The sequence below is a fragment of the Strix uralensis genome, chromosome 27, assembly GCF_047716275.1.
Source record: "Strix uralensis isolate ZFMK-TIS-50842 chromosome 27, bStrUra1, whole genome shotgun sequence".
Classification (NCBI taxonomy): Eukaryota; Metazoa; Chordata; class Aves; order Strigiformes; family Strigidae; genus Strix; species Strix uralensis.
This window is the reverse complement of record NC_133998.1, coordinates 5,057,969-5,068,995: the sequence shown is the minus strand read 5'-3', so window position 1 is coordinate 5,068,995 and position 11,027 is coordinate 5,057,969. Positions and strand designations below refer to the sequence as shown.

The following is an 11,027-nucleotide window of genomic DNA, read 5'->3' as shown; positions in this document are numbered from 1 at the left end:
TGCGCCCGGTCCGCCCCGCCGCCGCCGCCCGGTGCGCCCGGTGCGCCGCCCAGCGGCCCCGCCGCGTCACCGGACGCGCATCAGCACCGAGCCCGGGGCTGGCACGGCACGGCACGGGGCTGGCACGGGGCTGGCACGGCATGGCATGGCATAGCACGGCACGGCATGGCACGGGGATGGCACAGGCTGCCTGGCTTGGAACAGCCCAGCACGGCAGGGGCTGACACGGCACGGCACAGCATGGGGCTGGCATGGGGCTGGCACAGCACGGCATGGCACGGCATGGAGCTGGCATGGGGCTGGCACAATCTACCTGGCTCGAAATAGCCCTGCGTGGCAGGGTCTGGCACGGCACGGCACGGAGCTGGCACAGCACGGCACGGCACAGCATGGGGCTGGCATGGGGCTGGCACAGCACGGCATGGCACGGCATGGGGCTGGCACGGGGCTGGCTCAGCATGGCATGGCATGGCACGGCATGGCATGGCACGGAGCTGGCATGGGGCTGGCACAATCTGCCTGGCTCGAAATAGCCCTGCGAGGCAGAGTCTGGCACAGCACGGCATGGCATGGCATGGAGCTGGCACGACACAGCATGTCATGGGGATGGCACGATCTGCCTGTCTTGGAACAGCCCAGCATGGCAGGGTCTGGCACGGCACGGCACAGCACGGGGCTGGCACAGCACGGCATGGCACGGGGCTGGCGCAGGGCTGGCACGATCTGCCTGGCTCGGCACAGCCCAGCATTGCAGGGTCTGGCACGGCACAGCACAGCGTGGCACGGCACAGCATGGCACAAGCACAGGATGGCACGACATGGGGCTGGCACAGCACAGAACGGGACAGCCCAGGATAGGCACAGTCTGCCTGGCTCGGTACAGCCCAGCACAGCACGGCCTGGGGCTGGCACGGCAGGACACAGGGTGGGAACAGCCCCCCCAGTTCACTGTGATCCAGCCCGGGTCTGTCCCACAGCTGGCACGGCACAGCCCGGCACAACCCAGTCCACATAGCCTGGCACAGCCCAGCACTGCCCAGTACAGCCCAGCATGGCACGGCACGGCCCAGCCTGGCGTGGCACGGTCCAGCATGGCCTGGCTTGGTTTAGCACAGCATGGCACAGCCCAGTCCAGCCCAGTTCTGCTGTGGGAGCCCAGCATGGCCCAGTTTGGCCTGGCCCAGCACAACTTGGTGTGTACCCTGACCCGGGCGGGCAGGAGGGGGCACACAGGGAGGCAGGAGGTGCCAGGGGACCCTCAGTGCCCCGACCCCGGCCATGCCCACAGCAGCGGGATGGAGGGGTCCCGGCAGCACCGTCCTGGCACAGGGACGCTGCCGCCACCGCTGCCCTCTGGCCCTGAGGAAAAGCCACACAAGGGGACACTTTCTGCGGGAACAAGGGGACTCTGTGCACGGCCCTGGGTGCCACCCGGCTCCGCCATCCCGGGGTCACCCCCCCACCACATCACGCGGCTGCCGGCGTGTCCCGGTGCCACCGCGCTCTCCCGCCTCACTGGGGCTTTGTTCGCCGCCGTCGGGGGACAAGTCGTGCCGGGGGTGGGCACAAGGAGCCCGGTTTTGGGGACGGCCGCGCTCACACGCGTGTGTACACCCCCCACACCCCCCCCCTCAAACCTTGGAGCAGCCGCTTGAGATTCACCCGGCTATGGGCTCAAAAACACACTGTGATGTTTGCGAAAAAAAAAAAAAAAGAAAAAAAGCCCCAAACCCCAAAAACCCCAAGACACCGCTTTTGCTTACCTTGCGCTTCTCGTCGGGCCCGAGCACGCGGCGCAGCCGGGGCAGGGTTTGGCCGAGTCCCACCAGGCGCACCGGCACAAAAAGGGGGATATTTTGGTTGCTTTCTCTTTTGTTTTTACCAAAAGTGAGGCATGCAATCACGCCGCATGCTCTGCCCTGCCTGGGACCGTCCGCCCTTCGGCAAATTTTTAGCAGAAGAGGAAACACCGGGTGCGGGGAGCTGCGCCAAGCGCCGGGGCTGCCGCCGAGCTGGGGAGGGGGGGCACCCACTGGGTGCTGGGGGATTGGGCAGCCAGGAAGGGCAGCGGAGTCACGGATCCGGCGTGGGACATCCCGGGTGGCTGATGGTGGTGGGGTGGCTGCTGGCGGCGCTGGCGGCGCTGGCGCGGGGTGGTAAGTGCTCCTGCGGCGCCGGGAGATGAGAGATAACTTCAGAAAACTTTCAATGAACGATTTGGGGGCGATAAGGCCCGGGGAGCTGTCGCCGCGATGGAGACGCTCGCCTGAAACCACAGGGACAGAGAAAAATTGGGTGAATCCCCGCCGGCGAGCGGCATCTAGCCAGGGAGGGGGGAAATGGTGTTTTTTTGGGTGAGAATCACCAGTGCAGCTGCTCCAATCCCCCGGCTGAGCAACATGGTGACTCCAGCTCCGCCGCTGCTCCGCCACGTGCCGGCCTCGCCCGACATGCTGGGGTTTGGGGTGCGGGAACCCCCCAGCCGCTGCCCTCTCCCGCAGGCACCGCCGCGGCGCCCGGCCTCTCGTGCTGGAAACACTGCGGGTCCCGCTGGTTCCTCTGCTCCTGGCCACCCCGCGGCCCCCCTGGCAACACCTCCTACCTCCTGACGCTCTGGTGAGTCGGGACACACGGGGACACGCGGGGGCACAGGGGGACGTGTGCCTGCTGCATCCCAAACCCACCCGGAGGGCGAGCGTCGCCCCATCCGGATCCGACCTCGTGCCCGCTCCCCCCGCAGCTACACGACACCCCGGCTGTGCCGGCGGTTCGAGGCGGGCGCCAGGACCACGTACACCCTGAAGCATCACCACGTCTACGTCCTCACCAACACCACGGCCTGGGTGGAGGCACGATGGGGGGACCACGTCCACAGGACCGCCAACCTCACGCTCTACCTCAACGAGGCCGGTAAGCGCCGGCGGGGCCGGGCTGGGCACCAGCATTGGTGCCGGTAACCCCGAGACCACCCCATCTTTACAGTCAAGCCGGATCCACCCCCTGCTGGGATGCCCTTCACCAAGAGCGGTGGCCGGCTGCAGCTGCAGATGCCATGGCTACCGTGCCACCGTGGGGGCCAGCCACCGCAGCGGGAGGCTCGCTTCCGGAGGACGGGCAACCACGGCTGGACGCAGGTAAAAATGTCATTTTTCTGGGCTGGCGGTGACCGATGGGACAGTCAGTAGCATCGTGGCAGCCCAGGCAGCCCGGGGAGTGTGGGGGCTCGACGACGCCACTGTCCCCCCCAAACCCATCCATGTCCCACCTGGTTTCTGGCGTTATCGGCTCTGCCCCGTCCTCCCGCCCACAGGATCCCGCTGCCGTCCGTAACAGGATCAGGCCACGATTTGCAGGGATTACACAGGCAAAACCCCGGATTATACTAATGATGATGACGGATGAAATCCAGATGCTTGTCCCCAGCGAAACCCCCGCAGCCAGGGACACCCCACCCCTCTCGATTGCTGCCGAGGGGTCCCAGGGCCGAGGGGACCCTCCTGGCCACCACATCCCCTGCACCCCGTTTGGTTGTCCCAGCCCCTGGGATGTTCAGGGGACACAGGGCAGCATCTTCTTTCATGTCCCAGTAACAAACTGGTTTTACTGGGCGGGTGCCTCCGTTCCTGATTGTCTCTGCAGGTGATGTGCGAGACGGTGACAGATGAGGATGACTCAGGTCGGTTTAGCCTGCGGGGACGTGGGGGACAAACATCTCCCAGGGGTGCCCCCAGGTCCCTGCAGGGGGCTCTGCCCTGTGCTCCCCCCTGGCCCCCCAGCACCCTGTGATGGCCAAAAAGCTGGGGAAAAAGGGGGAGTCACCTCTCGCCTGACCCTGCCACCCTCCTCTAGTGACCTGTGCCCTGGGGGGACACGGCGCCTTCGAGGTCCAGCTCCGGCACAAGCCCCCCCACTGGAGCAGCTACTGGAGCGACTGGAGCAGCTCCATCTTCGTTCCCGAGGGTGAGGAAGAGGAGAGGAGGCAGGTGGGATCCTAATGGCTCCCAAAAACACTGACAGCCCAGCCGGGCTCGTTCCTCTTGCAGAAATCCTGGTGAGCCCGGCGCTGAGCTACCACCTGGGAAAACTGGGGCGAGACGGGCAGCGGGTGCTGAGGCTGGGCTGGCAGGTACGGCGGCATCCCCGGGACCCTCCTGGGTGTGTGTGTTCCCCCCATTTCATCCCCCTCTCCCTCCCGCAGCGAGCCCCCGAGGAGCAAGGGGACGTCACCTACATGCTGCGCGCCCACATGCCAGCGTGCCGCTGTGCCGAGCCGGCCGAGGAGGACACGGTGGTGCTGGGGAGGGAGGTGACAGGGCACAACCTCACCCTTTCTGGGGCTGAGTACGAAATCCTGCTGACGGCGGCCAACACCGCCGGGACGGGGCCGGCACAGCAGCTCCGTGTGCCAGCAGAGCAGCGCGCAGGTACCTGCCCCATGGAAGGCCCGAGCTCCCAGGCAGCCTCGAGGGAGTTATTTTCCCAGCCATCCCTCGCACCCCCTGTTTCATCCCAGATTTTGGCTTCAAAGACGTCAGCGTGGCCGGTGGCACCGTGACGGCGCGGTGGGAAGCACCGAGCCCTGGCTTTGTTTACTGCTTCGAGCAGCAGCCGCTGCCAGGAGCCCCGAAACGGGGCATTTGCATCCGACGTGATTTCCCTGCCAAGAGCATCCATGTGGAGAGAGGCAAGGGAGCGCCCCGAGCCCCCCGCCTGTCCCCGGATCCTGGCAGGGGTTTAACCAGCATCCCCGGTTCCTTCCCCAGGAGCACTGGAAGCGCCGGCGTGTTACCGCCTCGCCGTGCACGGCTGGGCCCCGGCGCGGGGCTGGTCCACCTTCGCCCTGCGGCACCACTACGCCAGCAACGGTACGTGTGGGAACACAGAGCATCCGTGCCCACTTTATCCACAAAAAGAGGGGGCTCCTGAAACGCTCCCCCATTTTTTTTGCGCCCCATCACCAACACATGCAGCCTCGCTGGCCGTGCCCATCCACACCAACGCCAGCGTCGGGGATGCTGCCGTTGTCCTCTGGTGGAGCCCGTCCCCCCGTGCCGCCTGTCCAGGGGTGCTGAGCAAGTATCTCATCTGCCACGTGGCCGAGGGGGACAACATGACTTGTGAGTGGCCCCCCCCCCCCATCCCCATGGGGCAGGAGGAGGGCAACTGCCAGGCTACCGCCTGCTCGTTATCGTTTGCCCAGACGCTGAAGTGGATGCTGCGGCATCGCACTACACCCTCCAGAACCTACGGCCTGGCACAGCCTACAGGGTGGGCATTTGGGAGGTGACAGCAGAGAGCAGGGGGACCTGTGGCACTTCGTGGCATTTCCAGACCAAGGCGCTGGGTAATGGCTGGAGACTGTCCCCTCCCCAGTTCCTGTGGGGTGCTCTCCGTGGGGTGCTCACCCTCACCCTGAAACGGCTCCCGTGTCCCACGCGGGGTTCTGGGGGCAGAAATGCCACCACCCAGCTGTGCCTGTCCCCAGGTCCCCAGGGAGCAGCGTGGAAATCCAACCTGAAGTACTTGGGCATCTCGCTCGCTCTCCCTGCTGTGGCCGCCATCTACCAGATGAGCAAAAAGAGGTGACAATGGCACCTTCCCCCTCACCTCCCCTTCATTACCCACCCCCTCACCAGGCACCCCCTTCCCCAGGGCTCGCCGCCTCCTCTTCCCACCCCTGCCCAGGCCCGTGGGCAGCAAAGCCATCCAGTTCTCCACCGGCGAAATGACCCAGGTGAGATGCAAAGTGCAGGAGGGGCCAGATCCTGCACCCCAGCAGGGTCCTGCTCATGGCCGTGCCATGGGATGCTCCCACCCCAAACACATCTGACCCTCAGGGCCAGCCCTGGCCAGGATTCCTGGAGCCCTCAGAGAGGTTCAGCCTGGCTGAGCTGCTGCTGCTGGAGCCGAATCCCAGCAAGGAGATGACCGAGGCTGGCACATGGCCCGGCACGCCGCAGCCCGGCCCCGTGGCCAAAGAACCGGTGGTGATGTGCCCGCCGGGCTGCGAGAAGGAGCTGCCGTTCACCTACCGCAGGCAGGACGTGCTGAGCCCGGTGGGATTTCCACTGCCTGGCGAGGAGGAGGAGGAGGAGAAGGAGGAGGAAAAAGAGGAAGACAAAGAGGGGGGACGGCAGGGGCTGTGCCAGCCGCTGGTCCCCATTCCCCTGCTCATCTCCGACAAACCTGTCATCATCAGGGATGAGGAAGGATGGGACCCATCGCCGGAGAAGTTGGTGCTGTAGCCATCACCAGGCTGGGGCAGCGGGGATGGACAAGGCAGGGGGTCCCATGGGATGCTGAGCACCCACGCGGGATGCTGAGCACCCACCCATGGGTCCATGGCCACATCAGCACTTTCAGGGGGTTTTCTGGTTTCCAGGAGACAGAAGGAGATGCCTCCAGATGCAGCGTTGCACGGGGCCAGGATTGGGCCACGCACTTCCCAGCCTCAACTTTTCGTGGGTGATAAATAACAAGGGAAGGTGGTGGCAGAGTCTGGCTGGGGCTGAGGGTGTTTCCTTGGCCAGATCAGGGGGAGAGGCAGCGCTTCACCCCGGCCGGCTGCCTCCTGCCCTCCTGCTGGCATCGCCCCGGCGGGATGGGGGCACAAACAGCCCCAGCCCCAAACACTGGCTACTGGCAACAAATAAAAAAATATGAAAAAAATTTAAAAAGCGCCAAAATTTAAAAATACGCAAAAAATAAAAAAGTGCAAAAATACAGAAATGCAAAAATTTAAAAAAATTTAAAAAAATTAAAATAAATGCACGAAGCAGCAGGGCTGAGATGGCTTCCCCTGCCTGATGTGGGCAGACAGCAGCAAGGATTTAGAGCCGAGGGCAATCCCTGGCGCTGCGGAGGACGCAGCCAGGCAGCGAGGCCTGGACTGGGGGTGACCCAGGGCAGGCAGAGTCCCCCCCCCCCAGCACCCCCACATGGGGCCGTGCCACCGCCTCGGGCCTTATCTGGGGCAGAACTGGAGATGCTGCTGAAGATGAAGAGCGGTTTGTGGTTTCGTCTGCCCTGCGCACAGGGGCCAGAGGAGTCAGCGTTTACTTGCTGAGAGTGCGAAAAATAAAAAGGAAAAAAAAAATGGGGTTAGTAGCACGGGGAAGTCCAGGGAAAGGCAGCGCCAGCACAGCCGCGGTGCCTCTGCTACAGTTGCCGGCGTACGGCTCGGCCTCCTCGCTGCTGCTTTTAGCCCCAGTTGTGTTTTGCGAGGGATTTCACCAAAAATACACTCGCAGCACCGGCACGCGCGGGCGGAAACCGCGCGGATGCCGACCGGAGATAACGCCCTGGGGAGCACGTGGCTGCGTTTCGGCCCGTGTCCCCTTGTCCCCCTCCCCGGCGTGACCTCCACCAGCCGGGGGTGGGTCGGGATTTATGGCTCTTCCCAGTGCGCCGGGGATGGGGATGGCGGCGATGGCGTCATTCCCATGGCGGGGGGTCCCGGCTGCCTGGCTGGATGCTGGACCCCCCCCCCCACCGCCGTGCCCAACGGCCACCGTGCCCACCCGTGTCCGGCACCGCACATCCAGGGCGTCTCCGCTGCCGGCGAAGCCACGAGGTGGCACCAGCCCCGCGTCCCCGCGGTGCTTCCCCACCTCCCAGCAGAACAAATCCATCCTTCCCTCCCCGCCACGCATCACCCCGCAGGCCCCTGCGTGGCAGACAGCCTCCCCCCTGCCTCCCCAGCACCCCAAATCCCTGCGGATCGGCTGGAGGCCGGGGATCTGGCATCCTCCCGGCCCCAGAAACCCAGCCAGAGAGATCAGATTTAGGGATTTTATTGGGATTTGGGCAATGCTGGGCTCGCCGGAGCACACTGGGCCAGCCACGTGTGGAGGAAGTATTCGGTTACCAGCGGGGCGCGAGCGCGCACTCGGGTTTCAGCCCCGGCCCCTGTTTACAGCCCGTTTTTGGGGCCGGAGCGGCGGAGGAAGCGGCGCTGGGGTCACGGCTCGGCACGGTTGGGCGGCGCTGGTAAACACACTGCCCGGCGCGGGGCCAGCGCCGCGGCCGGTTAATCATTCCTGTTCACGGAACAAGTTCGTGCCGGGACAGTCAGTCCTTAGTGATACATTAAAAAACACTCTGGGGAGAGAGGGGGGACGGGAGACCCCCCCATCGCCCCCGCGGGGTCACCCTCCCGGGATCCATCCCACCTGCGATGCCACTCGTGTCCCCCCCCGATGACTTCGAGGACAGTCCCGTTGTCCCCACCAACAGCCCCACGCATCCTTTTCCACACGTGTCCCGAGTTGGCTGGTGCTCTGCTGGGAACACAGAGCCCACGGGCAACGTGCCGGGGAAAACTAATTAATCCGGCCGTGCCAATTAGTGCGAGCGAGCAGCTCAGGACTTTCTAATTAGTTTAAATTTCACAGGACTCTTTTCCAAATGAGTCTCCCGGAGCCGCTCTGAGCGCAGCGACCTGGGGACGGCCGCCGGGCCGGTTTCTGCAGCCAGGACGTGACCTTCCCGCTCCTCCGGCCGCACCCGACCCCGCGCGGGACCCGGACGCGCCTCAGGGCATCGGTGACGCCCGGTGAGAGCCGCAGCCTGAGAACAGACAACTCGTTACACTGACCGGGGGGACTCCTTCTAGGACAGCTCAGGGGTAAGCAGCAAAATGCCATCGCAATGGCGGCGGGGGGGGAAAAACGCTCGGCCCAGCGCAGGGGGATGGCGGGAGCGCGGCCGGATCGGCATTGACCCCCGAGCCGTGGGGTCCCTCTGACTTTGGGGTCTTCCCAGGGCAGCCCCAGACATTTGCACACCCATACCCCGACACCTTTACAAGCTGCTAATTTAAGACCACGCTGCCTTTTATTTTTAGAGGAGAACATCTGATTATGTCCTGTGATGCCGTTTGATATTGCCTGATATGCCGACTATTTCTGTACGGCTGTTTACACCCGCCGGCGCCAGCGCTGCCCGAACGCCGGGGGTGAAGGTGCCGTTTGCCAGGGCTGAGCATCCCTGTCCTGAAGGGGGAAAAACCTCCCCCTCTTCCCTCCCTATTCCCACAGGGTCCCAGCGATGTGTCCCCAAAATGGCACCGGGGCCACGCAGGGGTGGATTGAGCCCGCGCCGCCTCCGCTGCTCCTGCTCAGCGGAAAAATTCAGCGCCGCATCCTGGTGCAGCCGGTGGAGCTGCGGGAAGATGTTGGGAGCCTGGGGGTTCGCTTTGGGGTCCCTGATTTTGGGGGGGGGCAAGCTCAGGCTGGCACCAGAGGAAAACCATGAAATAACTGGAGGGGTTTGCTACGGCCCCACAAACATCAGCTCCTGGGGGGTCCTCTGAGGCCCTGGGGAAGGCGAGGCCCATCCCACAGGGTCTGGGCTGGGATTTTGCTCCCAGATTGAGGAGTTTAACCTGTTTCCCAGCCTTGGGGAGCACCAGCCTGGTTTCAGACTGGGCGGCAGCGAAGGCTGCGACCCTACAAGCCCTTCCCTCGTCTGCCCTTCTTGCAGCCCCTTGTCCGTCTGTCCCCCCCCCAGCCCTTTCCTTGCACCCAGCACCCTTTCTCCCTCCCCCAGCACCCTTTCTCCCTCCCTGAGCCCCAGCCCAGAGAAAAGCCAACGCCAGCGAGGTTCTCGAGCCCAGCCTGACCACGAGCCGTGGCGGGGAGGTGGATTATTTGCCGGGCAAAAAGCCACCGCTGCCACCACCTACACAATGCCACCCGCTCCCGGGGGGATTAGGTGACCATTCAGGAGCTGCTTTGACTTAATCTCTAAGCAAACAAACTGATCCCTAGGATTTTTTTTTTTATTAGTCTTTAAGCAGAATTCAAGGGCTGCATCTTACCCAGGGGCAGATGGCTCATCCACCACCCCCGCTGGCACTGCAAACAACAGATCTTCGGGGTAAAAAAACCTCTGCAAGTGAGGAATTTTTGCTTTTCCTCCCTGGGAAAAGCTTTTGGGCTTCTTTCCCCCCCAAAAAACCCCCCAGGCATTGCTGGCACAGGCATCCCAGCTATGCCCATGCAGTGGGAAAGGGGCTGCAGGGGCCACAGCTGGACAGACGGCCACAGCTGGACAGAGGGACGCCGGCCACAGCTGGGCTCAGCTTGTTTTGAAAGTCACGGGTATTTCAGTGCCGGCGTTTCGCAACCGTACAGTATCACAACAACAACAACAACTGCAGTTTTACTTTGCAAACAGGGCCCGTGGCCGCCCAGCACCCCCGGCTCTTTCCTGCTCACGTCAGGCTGAGCTCGCCTGCTGCAACAGCTTCACCAGGGCGAGAGTTATTTCCAAACCCGAGAATGGAAAATGACTTGAAGCAGCAGCAAAACTGAATATTTAACGTTTTTTTCTCCACTGAGAGCGGCTCGGAGCTGCCCCATCCCCTGCGGGGCTGCACTGGATGTAAAATCCCACCGGGATGCTGCGTGCCCCAGCATGCGAGCTGGGAGAAGCGGTTAGAAACCATCTTCTCCCTCTGCCACGTGAGAAACGCCCGGGCGATGGCAGGAAATATTTTCTTTCTGCAGTTTTAATGTTTTCAGATGGCTGCTCTCAGGGCCAGCAGCCCCGGGGCAGCTCAGCCTCTGGCACAGCTGAAGCTTTCCAGGCTTTGGCAGCAGCCTGGTGGGTCAAAGCCACAGCTATTGAATATTTTTTTTTTTCAACCGAAACTTTATAATAATAATAAAAGAAATCATAAAACAAGGACACTGAGAGCCAGGCGGCTGCCTCCATGTGCTTCCCCGGCTATCGGGTGATCTGGAAGGAAAGGACGCGGCGCCCTTATCGGCACACACATTCCCCTGCCCGCTTGGCAGCGGAGCCGTCCGGAGGTTTGCGGCGTAAACATATTTTGCTCCAGTGGGCGGCTGGGGTTGAGCTAAGGATAGCCGGCTGGGGAGGAACCAGAGAACCCCCCCAAAAGTTCATTTTTGCAGCAAAACCCCATCCGTGCATGCAGGGAAAGGGCTGATCCTGGAGCAAACAACCAGCTGAGCTTTGCAGCAATAAATACAGGACCAAGAGCAAACCCCCCCCTCCCC

At 63.3% G+C, this 11,027-nt stretch overlaps 1 protein-coding gene and 1 long non-coding RNA gene across 3 annotated transcripts; both read left to right on the top strand.

The window, feature by feature from the left end:
* The first annotated feature begins 1,894 nt into the window (after positions 1-1,894).
* On the top strand, positions 1,895-6,984 carry IL12RB1 (interleukin 12 receptor subunit beta 1). Of its 2 annotated transcripts, none has more exons than XM_074851756.1 (16): positions 1,895-2,156; positions 2,502-2,616; positions 2,741-2,910; positions 2,983-3,134; positions 3,640-3,676; positions 3,850-3,960; positions 4,044-4,126; positions 4,199-4,424; positions 4,529-4,684; positions 4,764-4,865; positions 4,971-5,117; positions 5,201-5,344; positions 5,486-5,582; positions 5,653-5,734; positions 5,838-6,232; positions 6,383-6,984. In XM_074851756.1, the coding sequence occupies exons 1-16, from the start codon at positions 1,895-1,897 to the stop codon at positions 6,474-6,476; spliced, it is 2,373 nt and encodes a 790-aa protein (XP_074707857.1). In that variant the 3' UTR covers positions 6,477-6,984. The 2 variants fall into 2 exon arrangements, with proteins under 2 accessions (XP_074707857.1, XP_074707856.1); XM_074851755.1 differs by having other exon boundaries at positions 4,514-4,684.
* Positions 6,985-7,692: 708 nt separating this feature from the next.
* Positions 7,693-10,700, top strand: LOC141935483 (uncharacterized). The gene is made up of 2 exons (XR_012626559.1): positions 7,693-8,626; positions 8,846-10,700. It is a non-coding gene; the product is annotated as an uncharacterized LOC141935483 (long non-coding RNA).
* Positions 10,701-11,027: the final 327 nt, after the last annotated feature.

Bases quoted from the DNA above. Each gene is read 5' to 3' on its own strand.
- IL12RB1 (XM_074851755.1), top strand. From the start codon at position 1,895: ATGCAATCACGCCGCATGCTCTGCCCTGCCTGGGACCGTCCGCCCTTC. The intron at 4,425-4,513 runs GTACCTGCCCCA...GTTTCATCCCAG, and splicing joins GCCAGCAGAGCAGCGCGCAG to ATTTTGGCTTCAAAGACGTC. The intron at 5,345-5,485 runs GTAATGGCTGGA...GCCTGTCCCCAG, and splicing joins TTTCCAGACCAAGGCGCTGG to GTCCCCAGGGAGCAGCGTGG.